The sequence below is a fragment of the Chiloscyllium plagiosum genome, unplaced genomic scaffold, assembly GCF_037043375.1.
Source record: "Chiloscyllium plagiosum isolate Xiang-an unplaced genomic scaffold, Cpla_swu_hap1 HiC_scaffold_34, whole genome shotgun sequence".
Taxonomy (NCBI): Eukaryota; Metazoa; Chordata; class Chondrichthyes; order Orectolobiformes; family Hemiscylliidae; genus Chiloscyllium; species Chiloscyllium plagiosum.
Window position 1 is genome coordinate 24909167 of NW_028270172.1, and position 26291 is coordinate 24935457.

General features: G+C 41.0%; 1 protein-coding gene across 3 annotated transcripts in view; it reads right to left on the bottom strand.

Moving 5' to 3' along the window:
- zdhhc11 (zDHHC palmitoyltransferase 11) overlaps window positions 1–26291 on the bottom strand; it is a 148941-nt gene that overhangs the window by 50081 nt on the left and 72569 nt on the right. For 2 of the 3 annotated variants that reach the window (XM_043719342.2, XM_043719340.2), the window contains one exon: window positions 6225–6446. In XM_043719342.2, coding sequence (XP_043575277.1) covers window positions 6225–6446 — 222 coding nt within the window. Of the gene's footprint in view, window positions 1–6224; window positions 6447–12299; window positions 13441–26291 lie in introns of those variants that run through there. The other variant, XM_043719341.2, reaches the window with a different exon arrangement.

Genomic DNA, 26291 nt, shown 5'->3' on the forward strand with positions numbered 1-26291 from the left:
GGTTGCCTCACTACATATATTGCACTTCTAAAATGCATGGGCATGCTTTGAGATCTCCCAAGATGAGGAAAGATGCTACAAGTACTATCTTTAATAAATTTTCATTTAATAATGAAGTTGCTTGACTTCATTTTCCATTGGTGCCAGAGACTACCTTGACCTCATTGTTGCAGGCTGACAAAGAACAGTAACAGCTTCTAACACTTAGGTAAACTAAGTTCAATTTACAGAGGGCTTGACATAGATACTTAGTTTTTAAATCATCTTTCTTTCATAATTGCACTTACGTTTGGTGAGTGGTTGAGGTTGCAGCATTTGAAACTTTATATACTGCTGGTTACCACGGGAACATTTTCCCTTTGACCTCACTATTATTAGTTCCACAGTAAACATTTTCACTAGAGGACAATGGAGTTCCAAAACCCAATCTATTTAACCAGAAGATAGATCTGTTGTTTATTCAGCACATTCCTCACACTTTAACTCCTTCCTACGTTAATCCATTTTGGTCCATATTAAACAGTTGTCAACTATATGATAAGAGTCAGCTATTACTTAGTCGTGATACTCACACCTTTCTATCAGAAGGTAATGGGTTCAATTCCCACTTGAGGTACTTGAGCCCATGCCCTAGACTGACATGCCGATACAATGTTGAAAGACATTGTCTCTCAGATGACAATATTAAACTGAATCCTCATTTCCTCTCGAATTGCGAATACAAGATCTCATGGTTTTATTTCAAAGGTGACTGGGGGAGTTTATCTGATATCCTGGCCATGATTTATCCCTCAAGCAAACATAAAAAATCATATTAGATTACTTACAGTGTGGAAACAGGCCCTTCGGCCCAACAAGTCCACACCGATCCGCTGAAGCGCACCCACCCAGACCCATTCCCCTACATTTACCCCTGCACCTAACACTACGGGCAATTTAGCATAGCCAATTCACCTGACCTGCACATTTTTCGACTGTGGGAGGAAACCGGAGCACCCGGAGGAAACCCACGCAGACACGGGGAGAACGTGCAAACTCCACACAGTCAGTCGCCTGAGGCGGGAATTGAACCCGGGTCTCTGGCGCTGTGAGGCAGCAGTGCTAACCACTGTGCCACCGTGCCACCCACATTAATCCATTACCATATTATTGTTTGTGGGACCATGCTGTGTACAAATTGGCTGCTGTTTTACCAACATTATAGTAGTTATTGTTGTGTTACCATTGTCTTACCAGAACATAGGGCCTGCTCTCTTATCAGAGAGAAGTGACAGGTGGTGATTTAATCTGAGGGCCACCAGACCTCAGGTGAGGGAAGAGGCTGAGAAGGAAAGTCCTTCATGGTAACTTCAAACTGGTAATGGGAATTGAACCCACACTGTTGGCATCATGCTACTCTGTTAACTGACAATCCAGCCAACTGAGCTAAACCAATTCCCATTACAGTAGTAGCTGCATTTTAAAAAAATACTTAATTGACTGTGATTGGCTGAAACTATTCCAGAACAGAAAGCACAGGAAACCAGACAAACTGTGCACAAATAGTGATTCCTTTAAGATGTGCACATCTTAAAATTGTGGTACCTGCAGATACAGAGGGTCAAAGACTGATGATGAATGCAAATCAAAACCTTGCCTCAGCATCTAAAGTCCTGGCCTACCTCCTTCAAACCTCCTGGATTTCAGAGAAGATAAAGTCCTTCTCATTGAATATGGGATCAAGGTTTCAGAGGATATGAAAAAACCTCCGTAAACCATTGACCCATTATTTGCCACAGATCTGAGGACTACTGCCACCTATCGGTTCTCTCTGCACCTACAGAGTCTGTATGCTCACTTTAACTTGCACAGTTCCAATGGGAATCTATTTTGGTATTCTATCCCTTTGCTGCCATAGGTATTGGCACGAGAATCTTATCATGGCATGAAAATTCAAACAGGATTGATTTACATTTCTCATTGCTTTCCAGCCCACCAGAGGATTACTAGGAAATTAGAAAGGAAAGGACCTTTTCTCTGGAGGCTGCTGCCTTTGAAGACATTTGCGTTTCAGGTATCTCCCCTGAGCTGATGTACATCTTTTTTCTTGAATTTTCTGCTCTCACCTTTGCTTTAATTGAACTGCTTGTGACATTTTGTGAGTGAATTGTCCACTCCTACAAGGTGGTTTTGAGCCCTAATTCAAGCACTGTCGCATCTGAGAGTGGGAGGCAGCTTGATGTAAAGGTGAAGGAGAAAGGAATAAAGAGTTGGCATAAGCACATTACAATGAATAGTTTGGTTTCAGTGTTGTAATCTCTGTGTGAAATATCTTCAAAAAACCTGACCTTTTGAAGCATCTTTAGTGTATTTGAATGGTATGAGACTTGAAAAGATAACTGAAAACTACCTGTTTCATTTAATATAGCTTCACTCTCTCTATATCAATGTTCCACCATCACATGACTATCAGTGAGTCATGCTAGCTCATGAAGCGTCTTGTTAAATGTTCAAATGAAACCTTCTGTTATGTTTTCTGGGAAACAACATACAAATCATATTATCCTCACAATTTCCTTCCTGCAATGTTTATAAACATTATTTTCATACAGACAACTTAGGAAAAAGTGATTGGTTGCTTCACGCCTCTATCGGATTTTGTAAAGATCTGCTCATTACCCAGATTGCTACAATAAATATTAAAAATACTTAACATGGCTAGGATTCAGAATGCACTGTCTGTCAGAGTGCTCAGAAAAGATACTGTCGCAACATCTATGGGTAAGTGGACCTAAATGTATTATATTGCAAGAGCTGAGTAGTCTTCAACTGTGCTGTACTATTCTACCACTCAAAGACAAAGGCAGAAATGACATTTACCTGGTGTGCGATATTATATTTTGAGACAAAAGACGTTGGTCTGGTCTTTTGTATAAGATTATAAAAAATTCATGTTGTGACTTTTCAATGCATGCAATGCCACAGCCAACATTTTGCAAAGAATGACCTTGTCATTTTGAGGGATCATTCCAACATCACTGCAGTAATTAACAGCGCTGCAATATCCAGGCATGTTTCCAATCATATTATACAGTCTCCAAATAAAGATGGTGATCACTGAAGATGGTCACACTTTGAAGTATTATATATTGGCAGAGCCTTAGCCGCAAATACAAAATGTAGAGGGCAAATGACAATTTTATAAACTTTCTAGATGACTGAATCATTAGTGAGGTAACTGGGAGCTTTAATATTGGTAATATTGATGGTATCACTGCCGGGAATGCATTTTCCAAATTTTCATTTAAGATTTTTTAAAAATTCATTTTCATGGCTTCACTGACAAAGGCCAATATTTATTGTGCATCCTAGTTGGCCTGAGGTGATGGCTGCCTTTTTGAATAGATGTTGGAGTGGCTTCAGGCTGAAGAAATCTGTATCCATTTGCAGCAAGAATTGGACACCATTCTGGCTTGTATTGATAAGTGGCTAGTGACATTCACGGTACACAAGTGCTAAGCAATGACCATTGCAACAAGACAGAATTGAACAATTGCTTCAATGTCTTCATCATTGCTGAATTCTCCATAATCAATATCCTGGAGGGTTACCACTGACTGGAAACTGAACATTAAAATAAATAGTGTGGCTACAAGAGCAAGTTGGACCCTAGGAATTCTACAATGACGAGCTCACCTCTTGATTCTTCAAAGCTTGTCCATCATCTACAAGGCACAAGTCAGGAGTGTGATAGAATGCTCTCCACTTTACTGGATGAGTGTATTCCAAAAACACTCAGAATTGAGTGAAACTACCCAGAATAAAGTAGCCTGTTTGATCAGTGCCCCATCCTTCAACTTCAGCTTTCACCTCTGCCATCACAGACACACAGTGACAGCAGTGTATGCCATAAAGAAGATACACCATATCAACTCACCAAGGCTTCTCAGACAGCACCTTCCAAACTTGCAACCTTCATAACCTGGCGGGATAAAGGGCGCAGGCACATGGGAATGTCACCTCTTACAAGTTCCTCTCCCAAATATATACTATCCTGAATTGAAACTATATTGTCATTCCGTCATTGTAGCTGAAATTCTCTTCCTAACAGCACCCCAGGTGTACCTGGAACAGATGGACTGCAGTGGTTCAAGAAGGCAGCTCACTATTACCTTCTCAAAGGCAGTTAGGGATGGGCAGCAAAAACTGGGTAATTCCCAGACCTCACTAAATAGTTTCCAAATTACAAACAAAGGGTTTGCTAGTTCAAGCCATAAAAAGTCCTATCATTGCTCACACAAAGGGAGTCTGCCCTCCTGAAGGGGATTGGTACCGCCCTGGCTCTTAGGATGTGAACACTGCTGAGAAGGCTATCATTTGTTACCTGATGCTCTTCAGAAGGTGGTGGTAGGCCATATTCCTGAAACTGCATGTGTCCTCACTACGTCCATACTGCTGATAGGGAGGAAGTTACAGGATTCTGACCCAGTGGGAATGACAGGTCCATTTGAGCACTGCCTGACAAGCTAGTTCCTCAAAGGTCATTCACGCAAGAAATGATCATGATCCAGTTGGTGACAGACATAAACAGGAACACAATTTACACAATGTCCTGATTAATTAGTGTGACCTTGATTTTTCACACTAAATAATATCATTCAATACCAAGTTGTCCAAATGTAAAATCACAGGTTTTGTAAACCATTCACTTCTGTTGTGACTCAGGGTTATAATCACCACAAGTGGAAACTTTTGCTAGTCTGTGGGCCTGGTTGTGAATCATTCACAAGGTTGGACTTTCCATCTGTGCATGAACCATGTGGGCTACATTTCAAATTATTCTCTTCTGCTCATCAACTGTACAATCAGCTCCACTCAGATTATCTTTACCGACTCTGGTTGGATACATCTCAGAAGAGGTTATTGTGGGCTCAGGCCCCATCTACACAATCCTTGTACTTCCATCATTGGTCATCCTATGCTCAAAAATACATCACCTTCCCTCAACAGGGGCAGCATGGTGGCTCAGTGGTTAGCACTGCAGCCTCACAGCGCCAGGGACCTGGATTCGATTCCAGCCTTGGGCAACTGTTTTTGTGGAGTTTGTATGCTTCCCTTGTGTTAGTATGGTGCTCAGGTTTCCTCCCACAGCCCAAAGATGTGCAGGTTAGGTGGATTGGTCATGGTAAATGTGAGGTTATGCGACTTGATGAGATGTTGGGTATAGTCGGGATGACTTGAGGGCCAGTGTGAACTTGATGGGCAGAATTGCATCTCTCTGCACTGTAGGGTTTCTATGATTCTATGAGGTCAGTAAGCAAATGGATTCTACATTACCCAACTGAGTGATTCCTAACTATGAGTCAAACGGTTTCCTCATCCTCCATCATGTCCAATATTTTGGAATTAGCAAACAAAAGATTCAAGAAAAATCATCCTTCATTGCATTTATGAAGTTACTCCTGGGTAGCTTCCAGGTTTGGAAGAATTTAATGCAATCACACTGATACATGAAAAATTCTTACAGGATTCAACAAGTACGTGGAGAAACCAGTGTCTAGGACCAGGAGACAGTTTCCAAATAAAGGACAAATCACTTAGAACTGAAAATAGGCAATTTTTCTTCACTCAGAGTACTGAAGCTTTAGAAAACTCTCTCCCAGAGGGCTGTGGAAGTTCAGTCATTCTGTTCAAGCCCGAGATTGATAGATTCCTAGATGTTAAAAATACCAAGAGATATGGGGATATTTGAGGAAAACGGCCTGGAGGTAAAAGATTAGCCATGATCCAGTTGAACGATGAAGCAGATACAGAGGGCCAACTAGTCTACTCCTGCTCCTACATCCTATGTTCCTGAAGAGACAGTCAAGCCTGGAGGGTTGGCTCTTTGACCGCAGCCACCTTGCCCTCCAAATTGCATTCAGAGTACAGAGTAAAATATTCATCTCTAACATTGTCATGAAAATAACAATCTCATGTATGTGTACTTATTCACTTTTCCCTCTATTTCATGGTGATCACAGACGTGAGTGCGTGAAACCACACAATTTAATCCAATTGCTCAAAACAGAATCTGATGCTTGTTATGGATTTTCTATACTGTTTTTAGGAGTTGAGAAAGTAATCAAATTCATTTTAAAAGAGTTAGTGTTAGAGTTTCCCGATCCAATAAACTTGGTGAAACACACACAAGTTATTTGCAATTTGACATGAATTGATCCCCTGTCATATTTTGAAAAGGATACAGCATAACCAGCATATTTCCAAGCATATGGCAACATTGGTATGTAAATCCCAAAGGCAACAACTGCCAGGTAGAAATATAGCACAAAGGCAATCAGCTGGAAGGAATGCAGAGGTAATGTCCAACCATTGACCCTTGAACGTGTTGGAGGAGTAACTAGATCATTTCTACTGTTCTCCCGTTCAGGCCCAGTTTTCCGTAATCTCCGGTCATAACAATTCATCTGTGGGTAAAAAAGAAGAGATAAAATTAACACCTCCCCTCCTCAAGTTGGTGATGATTTTTGCAATATGTAAAATCTTCTGCTTCTAAACAATCCAGTTTTTGTACGTTTCCACTATTCATTCTTGGGGTGTCCGTCACTGACAAGACTGGCACCCCACACTGGTTACCCCAAAGATGGGTGGTAGTGGTGGGCCATCTCCTTGATCCAATGCAGTCTGCATTGATATTGTTTGTATTGCATGATACAGCTAAGTAGGCCACTTCATAGTGGGAACAATGTTTTGGGGGACTGGTGTCACAACAGATCAGATCATTCCCTGAACAACCTCAGTGATCCTCAGTTATTTATTTTTAAAACAAACACCTTCATGATTACTTTTACACATACTATTTTATACATACATTGATTATATTTTGAACAGAATTTAAACCTGTTATTTAGAGATTTGAACTTGTATTGTCTGGATTATGGGTCAAGTGATACCTTACTTGTCAGCTTTTAGTCAAGCAGTAACACTCAGATAAAAATTCCAACGTCAGAGAAAATATTCTGCAATGTATAAGACACTTACCAAAGAAGATTAGGGACATTTTCCTTGGTGCCCTGGTCAATTATTTATTCCTTTTTGTCATTCAATAGTCATAGAGTCGTACAGCATGGAAACAGACCCTTCAGTGCAACTAGACCATGTTCCCAAAATAAAGTGGTCACACCTGTCTGCACTTGGCTCATTTCCCTTCAAACATTTCTTATTCATGTACTTATCCAAATTTCTTTTAAATATTGTAACTGTACTTGCATCCCCCAGATTCTCTGGCAATTCATTCCACACACAAACCACTCACCTGTGTAAAAATGTTGCCCCCATGTCCTTTTTAAACCTCTCTCCTCTTAACACAAAAATGCGTCCTCTAGTTTTGAACTCATCCACCCTAGGGAAAAGACCCTTGTCATTTGCCTTACCTATGCCCCTCATGATTTTATAAACCTCAATAAGGTCACTCCTCAACCTCCTACGCTCCAGTGAAAAAGACCCCAGTCTATTTTTATATCTCAAAGCTTCCATTCCCAGAAGTATCTTGGGAAATCTTTTCTGAACCCTCTCCAGTTTACTAATATCCTTCCTATAACAGGATGACCAGAACTGGGACACTGTACTCCAGAAGAGGCCTCAACGACATCCTGAACAACCTCAACATGACGTCTAAACTCCTATACTCAACGGTCTAAGCAATGAAGGCAAGTGTACTAAATGTCTTCTTAACCACCTTGTCTACCTGCAAATTTCAAAGAATTCTGTACCTGAGCGCCTAAGTCTCTCTGTTCTACAACACTACACAGGGCTCTACCACTAATTGTATAACTCCTTGTTTGCACCAAAATACATTACCTTATATTTAATCTGAATTAAATTCCATCTGCAACTCCTCAGCCCATTGATTCAATTGATCAAGATCTCTTTGTAAGCTAGATCACCTTCTTCACTTTCTTGCTTTATACTGGTCTCGTGAAATGTCTTAGTTTGAGCACAGGAGGGATGAGTGAATGGAACACAATACAAGAAAGGGTGGAAGGACCAGAGCTCTGGATGACTGAGTTGAATGTGGAAGGCTGGGCAGTGCCCATTAACAAATCTACATGGACAAAAATAATAGGTAAGTGTTTTTTCAGTAGATCAGCTTAGGTTAGGACAGAATTATGGGATCTTTATGGAGGTGAAAATTGGTGGTCTCAGAAGTGGGATTGAAAGGTCATCATAGACTCAATTTTAGGACAAAGAATGTGAACCATCCATGTAGCTTAATCAGAAGAATATGCAAATGAGATAGTTTTATATATATGTAGTGATTAACAATGACATCAGACATATGCAAGAGAATGTAAATTACGGATGGAATACTCTGTACTTGTGAGAGGTATACTTACAGAGAACAGTATTATACACAAACATGGAAATAAAAGAGTTTGGCAAAATCCACCTGAGTCAGACAGTAGTCACTCATGGGTAAGGGGAAACAATATTACAGGACACAAACTGCCCCAGAATTGACAAGGGTTTCCATTTCTCCAAAGTTCAGAAAAGGACCTCGAGCCACAAACCTGGAAGCAACACAAACCAATCTGATTTAGTTCCTGACAGTTGCCAAAGAGATCAACTGTGTCAGCAACTAAGGGAACAGCTTTTGTGGTGAGGACAGCAGGAAGTTTCTATTAACTTTAGATTTAAATTCCAGCCAAGCCACCTGACAATTTAGAGACAGTGGAGAGGTCAAGAGACGTTTTGATGAAGGTGGCATCAGCAAACCAATGATGTCTTTCTAATGAAGTTGTTGAAGGGCAGCACGTAGATGAGAAACAGGAATGGGTCATGGTTCAAACTTTCATGGACTCAAAATGTAATAACTTGGAAACAGGTAAATGACAAGTGGCTTTCCAGCTACAGCTATAGGTAAGAATACATCCAGTTGAGAGGAATCTCACCTAGGGGATGACAATACAGAGCAGCCGGATGAAGATAATGGTCAACTGTATTGAAAGCTGCAGACAGGTTGACAAGACCAAGAAAGAGATAGTTTACATCAGTCTTGCGAAGTGTTTGGATGGTAGTTTCACCATAGCACCATGGCCTGTCTTTCAGTACGTTACAATGGCTTAATACAGTCTTTAATGAGTCCAATTCTTCAAAATGTTGTTCCCATTACGACCAAGTTGGTAGTTTCTCATTATCCTTTGACCTGATCTAGTACAGTCATAGAGTTGTACAGCATGGAAACAGACCCTTCACTCCAACTCATCCATGCTGACCATAGTAACATTGTTATTTTTCTCCAACCAATCACAGAATATGTGTTGCTGATATGAAATTCAGGAAATTTTCTTTACCATGACAACAATTAGATGGATAACCAGTTAACTCTTGAGTTGAAGCAAATAGCAAATGAATTTTAAGGGCCTTTTTATAATCCACGAAGGAAGAGAAGATATGTTAATAGAGTGAAATGTGGTGGAATGAGAGGGAGCTCATACACAGCTTGAACATCATGGGTAGGATGGCTTGTTTTCAAATATTGTGTGGTTCCAGTTATTTTTAGTTACAGTTCATTTGGCTTTGAACATAACCAGTCAAATCAGGATTTAGGAAGTGGAAAACATAAGCTTGCAAAGCAAGCAGATACAGCAGCATTATAGGGTTACTATTTTGACAATGATTGAGAGTGGGTCAGAAAGGGACAAAGTATACAAGCATAAAGAAAAGCAAGAAAGAGAGACAAAGAGAGAACAAAACGTGAAAAGGCAAAATGAATCAGTTATATGTTGCTTTCCGAACAAAATAAAAGAATTAACAGCATAAATAGAGATTAACAGATATGATCTAATAATCATCATGGAAATATAATTAGAAGGTAATTGAAGCTGGGAATATTCAGGCACATGCAACCTTTGGAAAGAACAGGCAGCAGGGGAGGGTGGTGAGGTTGTTTGGATAGCGCAAGGTAGAATAAGTACATTAACAAGAAATGATCTTGGACTGGATTACATAGAATCACAACAGAAAGAAATACAAAATAATAATGGGAAAAAGATATAAGTCAGAGTGATCTATAGGATCACAAAAAGTAGCTGTGCTGTAGGACAGAGAATAAATCAGGAGATAATGAAATCATGTAAAAAAAAAGGCAATTCACAAACATTGGGTGACTTTAATCTTTATGTAGATTGGGAAAATCAAATTGGCACTGGTAGCCATAGGGAAGAATTCATAAAGTATACTATAGGTGTTTCCTGCAACAATATATTGTGGTTCCAACTAGTGATCAGGCTATTTTGGAACTGGAAAAGTGAATGAGACAGGTTTAATAAATTATCCAAGGGGAACAGATCCTTAGAGAATAGTGACCATAACATAGTAGAAGAATATGCTAGAATATCATTCATTTTGAGTGAGAGAAACATCGGTCATAAACAGCTGTGTGAAATTTAAATAAAGGTAATTACATAGGAGTGAGGCAGTGAATTGGGAAAGGAGTTTAGACAAAAAGACGGTTGATGAACAATGCAAGACATTGAAGAAAATGGTGCATGACTCACAGGTCAAAACAAGAGAAAAACACAGCAATCAATTTGCATCCAGCAAACCCCTATAAATGGCAAATTAGTAATGAGCAACAAATCTGTTTTAGTGATGTCTCTGGAAGGATAAATCATGGCCAGGCCCAGTATTATTTCCCTACTTGCCTTTGTCTTTGGAGAGGTGATGGCATAGAGGCAATGCCCTGCATAATTATCCTGGACCCTAGGCTAATGTTCTGGGGACAAGGGCTCAAATCCCACAATGCTGGATGGTTAGATTTGATAAAAGAATAAATGTTGGCCTAGCCAGTGATTCCCATGTCATAACTTAGTGAGCCTTTTAAAAACTGCCCCACAGAGTCTTCCGTACCTGTTTTGCTTCCAAACTCTGAGGTTACCACAAAGGGCTTTCCTTCTCAATCTTTCCCGTCCCTGAGGCGTGGTTGCTAAGGCTACCTTATACTGTATTTGGGACCTTGATTTAATGTCTCATTTCAAAGACAACACATAAAATGGGGCAGTGCTCGCTTAGTAGTGCCTGAAACATCAAGAGGAATTATGCACCCAAGCATAAAACTAGGGAATAAATTTATGTATTTTGACATAGGATGAACCACATTGACAGCCAAAAATTGAGATATTTTTCAAAAGAAAAACTAGTTAGAACAATTGATGTTGGAGACTTGCAGAAGTCACTATTCAGCCCAAAGAGGAGATATCTAAAGAATAACAACTGGTATATATGTGCTCCTTTAATACAGGACAAATGTGGTGTACAAGATTACATGCAGAGACTGCGCGAAACACTATAAAGGACAAACAGGCAGACAACTAGCGACTGGCATTCATGAACATCAGCTAGCCACTAAATGCCACAACCAGCTATCCTTAGTATCTATACACATAGACGACAAGTACCACAAATTCGACTGGAACAACATAACAATAATAGGACAACCCAGACAGAGGACAGCCAGAGAATTCCTAGAAGCATGGGGCTCATCCACGGACTCCATCAATAAACACAATGACCTAGACCCAATATACCGACCACTGCAACGAACAACCAGAACCAGTAACTGGAAGCAGTGGGAATGAAACCAAATAAATTCCAGCCAACAGAGTACAGCAGCACTTCACAGGAAGCTGCAACAGCACTGAGAATATCACCTAGAAAGGAGACAAAACGGCTGCAAACCAAATGCCCAGCTCAACGAACATAACAACAACTGCAACATAGTAAACTGTCCAAAGGCATTCTGCAGGAGTAACTTTCAAACAGAATTTGACTCCAAGCTACATAATGTGATATTGAGTCATGAACCAAAAGACAGGCAAGAGCTGGGTCTTAAGGAGTGTCATTAGAAAGGAAATGGTATATCACAACAGGACAAGAGAAATTTGAAACACCTCAAGCAGACGATCATGATGGGTAGTGGTATCTCAGCCTTTTAACCATACAAGTCAAACTGCATGTTGATGCTTCAGCATTACGAAGCTCAAAATACATCTGACACAGAATCCCATCATTACCCACAAATCTTAAACATAGCTACAAAAACAGAAAATTACTCAGGCTAAAACATAATTCTAAAAAGTGAAAAAGCGTAATTCCCAATAAATAAAAATTTAATTTGACTACAATTTTTCTTGATCAGTGAAGAGAATATGATTGAAACTTCAGTTATTATTGAGCATAACAATCACAGCATGCAACAGGCTCTCTCCAAAATGACAATAAGTGCCTGAATACAATTTGCATTGAAACCAAACACCAACCTTTATGGCTGAATTTCTTTTCATATCTGGCATCACTGGCACCATTTTTGATTCACAAGACCTGCTTTTCTAGTCCTGATGATTCTTGACTTGGTATCAACCAGTCCGACTTTGTTTTCCCTCCCTGCCTCACAAAGAATTTCTTAAAAATGATGCTAACTAGTTTAGATCATGACAGCTGTTGACCCTGTCAAAGTCAGCAAGACACTGCTGCTTTGTTTGATTTTAATATAAATGAGGTTGCGTGGTAAAAAACATGAAGGTAAACAAGAGTCATAGGAATCATGTTACTGACCCGAGGGGCTGTTAGGAAAAAGGCAGCAGAGAAGGCAGTTTATAAAACATTGAGACTACAGTAGCAGAAGGTTTAGGACAGTGCTGGATTAGGGATTCCTGAGGGACAGCAACATTTAAGGAATTACATCCCCCAAATCATCAAAACACAAATATATTGTAAATTCCATGCAGAAACAGGCTCATTGAATGTTTTGGCACTCCATAAATAAAACAAAATATTTGTTTGAAACCAACCTAGCCACAGAAAGAAATGTTAAAAGGGCAATCAAAAATATGATGAAAAGAAGAGGTTTTAAAAGTAAATGTTTGTGCTTGTCTGTGGGTTTGAGCTTAGAATGCCCTGAAAACCTTTACAGCAAATGCTTCTTTTCCTTAACTTAATGTAGGCAATGTTGTAATCTACAAGATTCCTGTTTCTTATTGTCTTATGGCAGCCAACTTACACTCAGTAAACACCCACAAATAGCATGGTAATAATAACTAGTTAATTTGTTCCAATTATGTTGAGTGAGTGATTAGATATTGCCCAGAACTCCCAATTCTTTTCCAAGTGAAAGTCATATAATCTTTCATGTCTACCTAAGAGTGCAGGTGGTTTAGCATTCATGAAAGACTGCACGTCGAAGAGTGTAACACGTTTTTAATCACTTAACCATAGTATCAGCCTAGACATTGCATTCAATTCACAGGAAGTGGGACTTGAACCCACATGTTGCTAACTCAGAGATGTCAGCTATCACTTTAGGAGGAAAGAGATATGGAGAAGATTAGGGAGGGAATTACTGGGCTTAGGATCTAGATGGCTGAGGTTACTACTGTTAATGAAGGAATTGGACATGAAGGCAAAAAATAAGCAGAGTCCTCAGGAAGCAAATGAAGTTCCACAGGGTCAGAGGGATGGGAAAATGTTAACCCTTGGAGAGATCAGAGCACAATGATGAAAAGTTTACATTGAGGAATTGCCAGACTGGGAGTCCACAAGGAATTGGTGAACAAACTTAGTATAAGTTGGGATATGGATAGCAGAGTGTTGGATGAGTTTCAGTTTATAAGAAGGAGGAAGTTGGTAAGTCCAGCAGGACTGCATAGGAATAATCAAGGCCAAAGGTAACAAAGACATGGATGAGTGGACAATGCTATAGACTTGAAAAATCAGAGATTTTTGTGTAAAGCGTTGCTAATCTGAAGGAGGTTAATGTTCATATTACATTGGCACCACCATTCTGATGATATAAGACACTGTATGTAGGCAAAAGCAAGGAGTTTTAATCATGCTTTCAGAAGGAGCAGAAGTAATTGCACAAGTTCCCAAGGTCTTTAGTAATTATTTCTGACAAAATATGTACTCATTATTACATTGAAATAAACTTTCTTGTTATCTAAAAGCAGTGCCTCATTTTAGATACTGTACTGTGCTGTATCCTCTACCACTAATTGATGGGAAGGCTCAAGATAAAGCATAAATAAATGAGGATAGGTGGTGGTGAACTACCTCAAACAAACCTTATTCAGTACCATATATAGATAGAGATAGCAAATACCTCAAGTTACCAGGAATAGTCTTCTATGAAAATAGCAACGGTTTGAGTGGTGTGAATCTGGTGACCACCATGAAAAGTAATTCAGAACATCCAGAAGAAAAGAAAACATTTCAAGCAGTGAGTTTATCACTTTAAGAACATTAACAATTTAAGAAGACCCAGACAGTTAGCAAGCAGCTGAAATGTAATAATCAATAGCGAAAGACAGCAATGTCAGATCTGAAACAAAGACTCCTTCATCACTGAAGTTGATCAGAAGATGAAACTCAATAAAGTTTGTGGAAGGAAACAAATTCTGAAATCAAGAATGAGCAGTATAACCCATTTGCACTCATTTAGAAATACTTCAATGATCATCTTCAGACAATAGAAGACTCAACGACTCAACGCTCTGACGGCTGATTGAGCAGCAATCTTTCAGTATTGTGACTGAGGTTTTGAAGTAGTGTGCTTCACCAGTCAGGTGAAAGTGAGGACTGCAGATGCTGGAAATCAGAGTCAAGAGTGTGGTGTTGGAAAAGCACAGCAGATCAGGCAGCATTAGAGGAGCAGGAGAATCAAGGGCTTATACCTGAAATGTCGATTCTCCTGCTCCTCGGATGCTGCCTGACCTGCTGTGCTTTTATACCACCACATTCTACTTCACCAGTCAAACTACCACAGAGGGCGACTGAAGTCATCCAACCTGATCAATAACTCGAGGGAGATAAGCTGCACATGATCCACAGGAGCCAGGCCTATATCCACAGAATCAAGACATAGTCAAGAATAAGAAAATATCTGTTGGATATTCACAAGATTGCACATACACCAGATTAGGTTATGGACTAACTACCTGTATTAGCAAGAATCCCTCAGTGACAAAAATTCAAGATATTAAAGGTCCTTCAGATAAGGTCATAAACTAACAAGATTTATAAAGAACAACAACCTCTAAGAAGAATATCCAGATACAAAAGATGATCAAGGGAGAAATAATTCACAGATCAGAATCAGGGTTATCAGACTTCAAACAAAAAATCTCTCATTTTTCCAAGTCGAAAGAGGAATGTGCAAGACATCCAACTACCTACATTTGTAAAGTCAAAGACTTGGGGGAGATGGAGTAGTTGTAAATACAGCATGGTTATACACAACATTGTATAATGGGTTAAGAAAGACAGAAATAAAATCTTGGGTCAGCTGTTTGGGAAGGTAATGTTCTGAAGCAATTAATGTTCATGATATTCTGGCCCCATTATTCTCTTGATTTCACACACATTAGGTTTCAGAGGGAACAGGTGTATCTGTACCAGCTTAAGATCCTGGTAGTCAAATAGCTCACCAACACCTTCTCAGGTGCATCTTGGGCAATAAGTGCTGGTTTAGCCAATGATTTTGGATGTAGGTTTGCTCGCTGAGCTTGAAGGTTCATTTCCAGACAATTCGTCACCCTACTAGGTAACATCTTTAGTGGGCCTCAGGTGAAGCATTGCCGAAAATTCCTGCTTTCTATTTATATATTTGGGTTTCTTTGGGTTGGTGATGTCATTTCCTGTGGTGATGTTATTTCCTGTGGTGAAGTCACTTCCTGTTCTTTTTCTCTAACTTGATGTGGGACAACACATCCATCCTAGGGCAAGCCAAACAAAGACACGCACGAGAATTTCTGGAAGCATGGCATTTCAACTGGAACTCTATCAACAAACACATCGAGTTAGACCCTATCTACCACCCCCTGAGAAAAAGAACAGGAAGTGACTTCACCACAGGAAATAACATCACCACAGGAAATGACATCCCCAACCCAAAGAAACCTAAAGATATAAATAGAAAGCAGGAATTTTCAGTAGTGCTTCGCCTGAGGCCCACTGAAGATGTTATCTAGTAGGGTGACAAAACATCTGGAAATGAACCTTCAAGCTCAGCGAGCAAACCTACATCCAAAACCTTACTCTGAGCTACAAATCTTCTCAAAACTCACTTAGCCAATGATGCCCACATCCATAACTGAATAAAAGTAAGTGCCTGACCGAATGTAGTTGTACTTATTGATATCATGCAGTAAACTTTCTTGTAATGGAAGAACAGCAGCTGTTTTTAGAAACTCCATGGTGGTACAAGACTGCCACAAATTACTAGATTATGCAGTCACCTATGCAACATTCTTACATTTGTTACGACTCCAACTTCCCCAAGAAATTTAACAACACAGGAGGATTGGTAACAGTGAATTATATCTTAAACATCCCTTATCCAGTAACATATTTTGGTAGTGGTGACAAAAGCCATACAGTGGTAGGAGTGGCCATTTGGGAAAATATCACAGTGGTTTTCCTCTCCTGTCTGCCTGTAAGGTACTCAGCTTTTCCCCACTATGGTCCAGTCATGATAAATGAAATTAGCAAATCAGTAAAGTGGGGTTGAAGCACCCATCTATCTACTCCCTGATCTTGTGCAATGATAAGCCAGCACACAGCAATGTTTGTTATCACATGTTCATATTTATCAAAAGTGCTTCAACTAGGAAGTGTTAAAATACATTACAGCTTAACAATCCTATAGCAGGTTCCAAAGATGAAGGCCGAGACCTTAAATGACTTACTGAAGGCATGTTACAAGGGGAGACAAAACTAGTTCATAAGCAGTTGTGACATCAAGGCTAAATTACTGAATGATCTTTAGTAGAGTTGCTGTAGTCTCTTTCCTCTCTTGCTCTGTAACCTTATTCTACCACAAAACCCTCTCAGTCTTGGTTTATTTTGCTTCACTGTTGATGCCAATACTTTCAAACCCCAAATCTACTTTCTAAACATTCTGCCTCACCTTCTCTTTCTTTAAGATGATATTTGGTTATCTTCCAGTTACCTTCCTCATATTTTCAGTATCAATTTAATTTGATAACAATCCTGTGCAGAATCTTAGGATGTTTTATTATATTAGAAGTGATAAATCACTTTATGGGCTATATTTCACAGCTCCTTTCTGGCACACTAGAAGACCAGTAAAGGGACATGTAAATCCTTCATGGCCTTCCCACTGGTCCCTGATCTGTCTCCTATATTATAACACATGGAGGAGGCATCACTTGTGCTACTAAGGATCATAAGTGGTCAAATATACCAGCTCCATAAGATAAACTTCACGTGGGACAGAAGGTGCAGGCTTGGGTAATTAGTGCTGCTTCCAGCAGGAATGGCTGATGGACAATTGGCCTTTTGGTGTATGGGCTTCCGTCAGAACTGGTAATCCAGCAACCTATAGCATCCAGCATCCCATAGTATCCAGCACCCCACAGCATCCAGCACTGTAGGTCTGAAGTACAAGCTGGCAATGTTGAGTTCAGTCATTCGGTCAAAGCAGCTTCTACTCTGACATAAACAGACAAAGCTGGATAAAAAAAAAATGTTGTCGTGACTTACTGCCGAATTCTTAGTGAAATTAAAATTTATTTAGATTTATAAAATCATTAGGAGTATAGACAAGGTGAATAGCAGGTGTCTTTCCCCTAAAGTGGGGGATTTTAAGTCTAGGGGTATATCCTTAAGGTGAGAAGAGTAAGATCAAAAAAGACATGAGGGGCAACCTTTTTTACACAGAGAGTGGTTCATGTGTGGAATGAACTTCCAGACGAAGTGGTGGATGCAGGTTTAGTTACAGTTTGGATAAGTACATGAATAAGAAATGTTTTGGTGGATATGGGTCAAGTGCAGGCAGGTGGGACTAGTTTGGTTTGGGATTATGGTTGGAATGGACTGGATGGATTGAAGGATCTATTTCTGTGCTGTACGACTCTATAATAAACATTTGAGAAGAGAATCAATGCACCATTAAGAAATGAAACCAGGAGTTTTTGCTTTTGGACTTATAATTAAGGCTGAGGTAACTGTGCATAAGCATTGTTCCACTTTGGGGAAGTGTTCTCTTTGTTGGTCTTCCTTCCATGAAAATTTAGTTACTGTTGTATCGAGGCATGATCCAAGCTCAGAACACCGTATAGAAAGTAAACTCTGGTCACTTGGTTTACCACTGCCCCCACATCATGCCACAGAACCCATAAATATCATACAAACTCTGTACTTACAGACAGTGAGGGAGTGAGAGTATGTGGAGAAACAGATAGCAAGAAATATGCTTTTAAACATTAAAATGTCCGGTTTATACTAAATAAATTATGTAATTCATGATCAGTTTTATCTTTTCCATTTTTCTTTTCATGATTCCTGCCTTGGGCGACTGTCTGAGTAGAGTTTGCACATTCTCTCCGTGTCTGTGTGGGTTCCTCCGGGTGCTCCGGTTTCCTCCCACAATCCAAATTTGTGCAGGTCAGGTGAATTGGCCATGCTAAATTGCTAAGACAGGGGTAAATATAAGGTAAGGGAATGGGTCTAGCTGGGTTAGTCTTCGGAGAGTCGGACTTGTTGGGCCGAAGGGCCTGTTATCATACTGTAGGGGATCTAATCTAATGTAATCATTCCCAATTTGCCTTCTCATAAAGGCAGTAACTCATACATTGCTGCTTTCAGCTTCTACACAGCATCATTAGGTTAAGACTGAGATGCAGACAATAATGATCCACCATCTCCACTTCGCAACAACAAACTGAACACTATCAGGAGTCCTTTAACACATGCTGAAAACAAAAACACTAATAACAAGCATTATGGACCTACTAGCTAGCATGATCTAGGCACCAGAAATGACAATAGCAGACACAGCCCTGTCGACCCTGCAAAGAACTCCTTAATAATATCTGGGGGCTACCACCAAAATTGGGAGAGCTGTCTCACCAAATAGTCAAGCAACAGCCTAACAAAATTATACTCACTGAATCATACGTTACAGACAATGTCCCAGACGCCACCATCACCATCCCTAGATGTATCCAGACAAAATGGCAGGACAGATCCAGCAGAGGTGCCAGCACAGTGGTGTATAATTGGGCAGGAGTTGCCCTGGGAGTCACCGTGGGAGTCCTCAACATTGACTGTGGACTCCCTGAAGTCTCATGGCTTCAGATTAAACATGGGAAAGGAAACCTCTTGCTGATTACCATGGACTGTACTCCCTCAGCTGATGAATCAGTATTCCTCCATGTTGAAGAACACAGCTATGAAACAGGACTATTTGTGTGCCAAACAGCATAAACAGCAAATGACAGGCAGAACTAAGCCAACTGAGGGTGCTAAGGGTGCAGAATGTGCTCTGGGTGGGACATTTCAATATCCTCCACCAAGAGTGGCTCAGTAGCAGCACCACTGATCAAGCTGATCAGCTCCTAAAGTACATAGCTACTAGACTGGGCCTGCGGCAGGTAAGGGTACCAACAAGAGAGAAAAATCTACTCAACTTTATCCTTTCCAATCTGCCAGCTACAGATGAATCTATCGCTGACAGTACTGGTGACAGTCCTTGTGGAGACAAATTCTGCCTCTGTCGTGTTGCGTAGCACTATCACTGTGTTAATTGGGACAGACATCGAATAGATCTAGCAACGCAAGACTGGGCATCTATAAGGTGCTGTGGGCCATCAACAGAACTGTACTCCAGCACAATCTGCAACCTCATGGCCCAGCATATCCTCCCTCAACCCTTACAATCAAGCCAGGGGATCAACCCTGGTTCAATGGTGAGTGCAGGAGAGCATGCCAGGAGCAGCAGTAGGCATGAGGTGAGGTGTCAATCCTGGTGAAGCTGGAAAACAGGACTATTTGCAGGCCTAACAGCATAAGCAGCAAGTGACAGATTAGATTCCCTACAGTGTGGAACCAGGCCCTTCGGCCCAACCAGTCTGCACCGACCCTCTGAAGAGTAACCCACCCAGACCCATTTCCCTCTGACTAATGCACCTAACACTATGGGCAATTTAGCATGGCCATTTCACCTGGCCTGCACATCTTTGGATTGTGGGAAGAAACCAGAGCACCCGGAAGAAACCCATACAGACATTGGGAGAATGTGCAAACTCCATACACACAGTCGTCTGAGGCTGGAATTGAACCTGGGTCCCTGGTGCTGTGAGGCAGTATTGCTAACCACTGAGCCCCCATGCCGCCCAGACAGAGCTAAGCAATCCCACAGCCAACAGATCAGATCTAAGCTCTGCAGTCCCTGCCACATCCAGTCATGAATGGTGGTGGACAATTAAACAACTCACTGGAGAAGGAGGCTCCACAAATCTCCCCATCCTCAATTATGGAAGAGCCCAGGACATCAGTGCAAAAGATAAGGCTGAGGCATTGTGCTATGTGCCATCTCGGTGTCCTCCAGTGGTCCCCAGCATTAAAGATACCAGTCTCCAGCCAACTGGATTCACTCCACGCAATACCAAGATATGATTGGAGATACTGGATACTGCAAAGGCTATGGGCCCTGACAACATTCTGGCAATAGTATTGAAGACCTGTGCTCCAGAACTTTCTGCTCTCCTAGCCAAGCTCTGCGATACAGTTACAACACTGGCATCTAGCCGACAAGTTGTAAAATCGTCTAGGTGTATCCTGTACACAAAACGCAGGATAAATCCAACCTGGCCAATTACCACTGCATCATTCTAGTCTTGATTATCAGTAAAGTTATAGAAGATAACATTAATAAAGCTATCAACTAGCACCACTCAGCAATAACCTGCTCAGTGATGCCCAGTTTGGGTTCTGCCAGGGCCACTCAGCTCCTGACCTCATTACATCCTTGGTTCAAACATGGTCAAAGGAGCTGAATTCGACATGTGAGGTGAGAGTGACAGCCCTTGACATAAAGGCTGCATTCGACCAAGTGTGGCATCAAGTAGCCCTAGCAAAACTCAAATTAATGGGTATCAGAGAGCAAACTCTTCACTGGTTGGAGTTATCCCTGGCACATAGGAAGATTGTTGTGGTTACTGGAGATCAGTCATCTCAGTTCCAGGTCACCACCATAGGAGTTTCTCAGGGTTTTGTCCCTCGCCCAACCATCTTCAGCTGCTCCCTCCATCATAAAGTCAGAAGCGAGGGAGTTTGCCAATGATTGCACAATGTTCAGCACCACTCACAATTCCTCAGATACTGTGTTCAAATGCAACAAAATCTGTCAATATCCAGGCTTGCACTGACAAGGGGCAAGAAACATTCAGACCACACAAATGCAAGGCAATGACCATCTCCATTAGGAGATGATGTAACCATTGCCCCTTGACACTTAAAGGCAATGCCATCACTGAATTCCCCACTATCAACTACTTCGGGATTACCATTGATCAGAAACTCTACAAGACTCACCATATAAACAGTGGCTAAAAGTGCAGATCAAAGGTAGAAATACAGCCGCAAGTAACTCACTTCCTGACTCCTCAAAGATTGTCCACCATATATAAGGCAAAAGTTAGGCGTGCTATGGAATATTCCCCATTTTCCTGGATGTGTTCCAACAACACAGAAAAGCTCAATGCCATCGAGGATAAAGCAGCTCGCCTGACTGAGGGAGTGGATCCACAAGCATCCACTCCCTCCACCACATGCTTGGTAGCAACAGTGTGTACTGTCTATAAGATGCACTGCAGAAATTCACCAAAGATCCTTCGACATCACCTTTGAAACCCACAACCACTCCCATCTAGAAGGACAAGGACAGCATATACATGGGAACACCATCACCTCTATGTTCCCACAAACTACTTACCATCCTGACTTGGAAATATATCGCTGTTCCTTCCTGGAATTCTGTCCCTAAGGGCATTGTGGGTCAACCTACAACAGGTGGACTGCAGCAGTTCAAGAAGGCTGCTGACCACCACCTTCTCAACAGCAGCTTGGCAAAAAACGTTGGTCAGCCAGCGACGCCCACATCTCACAAGAGAGTAAACTTTTAAAAAGTCTGTCATTATCTTACATCTACTCACATCACTCCCTTCCCCAGTACCTTTCAAACTATTTATAAATTCTTTGCATGTTAATGCAAATCACTGTTATAAATTCTTAATGAATCTTTCAATGCAGTGTACTTTCCCCTCTAGCAGTTGTTTTCTGAGAATTACGTTAGCCAACTTCTCGTTAGGCATATTCCAACAAGTTTAATCACATGACCCCTTGATATCAACTGCCCTGGCCCCACAATCCCACCAGACACATGCAGCCTTCTTACAACTGGAAAGCAAGTAGATTTAGTTACTTAATTGGATGATTCTGAAAATTAAACAGCTTTTTTAACTGCCTAACCCATATCTTTAGTTTTCAGTTGTCCCAAGCTATTACTGCAAAAGTTGCATGCTGCAGTTTCAAAGATTTTTTTTCCCATAGAGATTGCGGGACAGTGCAGAGAGTTGGAAGTCATCAAGAGACATGGCCACTTATTCCTTTACGATGCATCTGAGCTCAAAAGTTCAGCAAAAATACACAATGGACAAGTTGCAGTTGATCTGATGCTCCTACACTGAGTGATTCTAATGCTTTGCATTCCATCATAAGATTGATCGAATCTCTTGCTTGGGCCCTTAAAATCACAAGCTTTTTCTCCTCTCTTGTAAGTTCTCAATAATGTCAGACAATTCTTCTCTTGACAGTCTGGAGAGAAAGTTTAAGATTAGGACCTTTTCAAAGTTACTGTTAATTACTAGTTCACAGCTGAGAGATCAATGTTTCACTTCCTCCTGAGACAGTATTGCTCCATCATTGAACAGAACTTAGTCACAGCAGAGAGAGAGAGACTTCCTCAATTAGAGAGAGTGTGGCTAGAAATCTCTAGGCATAATGTAATACCTTACAATGTAAATTACTATACATGCATTTCTAGTTTGCTTATTTAAGGTTTTTGTATTGTGATCTAAACACTGCTTGGGTCTGTACTCCACCCCTGCAGGGTGCATTTCCAATAGGGGAGGCAGAGGCTCTCAACTGATCCCAATATTGTCCTGCTTGAACCATGTCATGACTTTCAGGAGCAGATGAACTAAGGCAAGGGCGGAGTTGGGTGATGTTACGGAAGTGGAAGAACGTATGGAAATGTGCTTCGAATCTTACTTTGGGATCAAAATGACATTGAGGTTGCAAACAGGCAGGTTCACTTTTATACAGTTGCCAGAAGAGTGATGGTCAGTATTAACACAACAGAGTTAATGGGATTTGCCCAAGTCTTCTCAATATTCAGAGTTAAGGGTAATTTCTGCTTATCTGATACTGCAAGTTGAACAAGCAGTCTGACAATTCAAAGTACTGTGGGGGGGGGGGGAGTCAAGAAAGGTGGAAGGCGAAAACCAATGCTATATTTTTGGATGATGCTGAAAGGGATTGGGAATAGGAATTGGCCAGAGATAGATATTTTCAGGACACCAAAGATAACTTACAGGATATAAGCCAAGTAATACTCTCGTGCTAATTCAGTAAATAACAATCGAACCCAGGTTCCATTAGACTGGCATGAGAGTGGATGGTGGGGTTGGTGGTGTTAAATGCTGTATAATTGTCAAGAATGAGGAAGGAACACTTACCATAGTTACAGTCAAGTAGAAGGTCAGTTATGATGTGAACTGCCTAAATGCTAAAGCAGTAGTGAAATTATAATTAGAGGATTCCAAACACAGAGGTCCAAGAAAGATGGGCACAAGTTTGGGAGGCAATCATGTGTTGAAGGACTGAAGGGTAAAGGTTAAATGTGACAATATTTGCAGTGACAGAGGGGTCACAAGAGGTTTTTTTTGAGGAGAAAGGTGATGACGGCAGATTTGAAGGGCAAAAGCAAAGTACCTGAGGAGAGACAACTGTTAATCACATCAACTAACATGGAGACCAAGAAAGGATCTTGGTCAGTCAGTAGTCTCATGAGGATAGAATGGAGGGAGCAGATGGTGAGACTGATTGACAAGAAAACCTCGAGAGGGCATGTGGGGAGATAGCAGACAAACAATGACGAATGCAAGTTTAGAGCTGGAGCAGTGATGAAGCCAAATATGTTGTCTCAATCTTAACGACAATAAGTCTCTCACTCTTGTGGAGAATGGAGGGAGAAGAGTTAAGTTAATGGCTTGTCGCAGAGAATGGAAGCCAGTGCTGAGTTGGAAAACAAAGGAAGAAAGATGGATGTCGCAAAACAGATCCTTCATAAATGAAGACCGTTGTTAGAAATACTCGCTTCAACAAAATCAAGTTATTTAATGGATAATATCAGTGATACTACCAGTCTATTGTTCTGGGTTAGTAAGTATTAAAACATAACTGGCAGATGCTATTGAGTTTTATTTAATTAATAATTTTTTTCAAACAAGCACCTCTATTAGGAAAAACACCCAAAGTGCAACATAGCAAGAAATGGATGTTGAAGCAAAAACAGAAATTGCTGGAAAAACTCAGCAAGTCTGGCAGCATCAGTGGAAAGAAATCAGAGTTACTATTTAGGGTCCAGTGATCCTTCCTCAGAATTAGATCTGCAGTTCTGAGGAAGGGTCACTGGACCTGAAACGTTAACTCTGATTTCTCTCCACAGATGCTGTCAGATTTGCTAAGCCTTTCCAACAATTTCTGGTTTTGATTCTGATTTCCAGCTTCTGCAGACCTTTCAATTTTTATTTAAAAGATGAAGATTGATTGTTGAATAGGGAAGTCTGCCCAAAATTGAAGAGATACTGATTGCAAAGTTTACAGCATAAGTTTCAGAGAGTGAGGTCAGTATTGGAAGAGAAATGGTGGAACAATGTGAGGTGCTACTTCAGAAACAGGGGAGAGGAGCATGTTGTTGGAGTTTGAAGGCTGGAGGAGATGATAGAGAGAATTTGTAAATGAGGATAATGGGGTTTAATTAAATATGATATTTGGCACTCAGTTATGTGGGATATGAGGAAAGCGGGATTGTTCTCCTTAGAGCAGAGAAGTCAAGGGAACATTTAATAAAGGTGTTCCAAATGACGAAGAGCTTTGATTGGGTCGGCGAAGAGAAATTATTTCATCCACCAGGAGGTTGTTAACCAGAGGACAAAAATTCAAGATAGGTGACTAAACAATCAGAGAGGAGATAAGGAGAAGTTGGTTTTTGATTTGCAAGTATAATTATTGAATCCATGGCCTATAAGAGTATTGAAAGCCACTTCTAGAACAGGAATAGAAACAATAATGCATGTTTTTAAAAATTTGCTCACAGGATGTGTGCATCGCTGGCATTTATCCTTAATTGCACTAGAGAAACAAGTGGTAAGCCAATCTCTTGTACTGTTAATGTCCATGGTGGGCAGATACACCTGCAGTTCTGTTGGGAAGGGAGCTCCAGGATATAGTCATATATCCAATGACATAGTTCCAAGTCAAGATGGTGTGAGGCTTGGAAGGGAAGTTATGGTAGTAATGTTCCCATGCATCTGCTGACCTTCTATGTGGCAGAGTTCACAGGTCTGTAAAATGCTGTCGAAGAAGCCATGAGTTGCTACAGTGTATTTTGTAGTTGGTACACACTGCTGTCACTGTGTGCCTGTGATGGATGGGGTGCCAACTTTATCCTGTTGGACAGCTTTATTTTGTGTGGGTTGGGGTAGGAGGAGGGACGAAGGGGAGAAAACAATCATCACACCGCTGCTTCAAAGTGCCAGGTTCCTGGGTTCAGTTCCAGTCTTGGGTGACTGTTGGAATTTGCACATTCTCCCTGTAGGCTTCCTCTGGGTGATCTGGTTTCCTCCCACAGTCCAAAGATGTGTAGGTTAGGTAGGTTGGCCATGCTAAATTGCCCCAAGTGTCCAGGGATGTGCAGGCTGGGCAGATTAGTCATGGTAAATGCAGGATTAGGGGGATAGGGTCGAGGTTGGGTTGCGCGGACTGTGTGGGATGCTCTTTAGAGGGTCAGTGCAGACTTGATAGGCCAAATGGCCCCTTTCTGCACTCTAGGGATTCTATGATTCTACCTGGAGATAGGAAACAATTATACTGTGTTTATAAAGAAATGTTTACAGACATAAAGGGGGCAAAATGCAAAAGGACCTGAAAACAACTGGGGAAGTAGAGTACAAGGGTAGGCAGCAATGTGGGCAGCAGTTAGTCTGCACTACTGAGCCTGCACCTCTTAGAGGGATGAAACAAGTGCTGAAAGCCATTCAAAAGATGTGTGTGGCATGGGGTAATATTCAATAAAAATGAAGCATGGTAGATCATGGGCACTGGGCATTAAAGCCTTGGTGTTGGAAGTGGAGAAGTGGAGATATGGTCAACACAAGTGATCCAAGAGG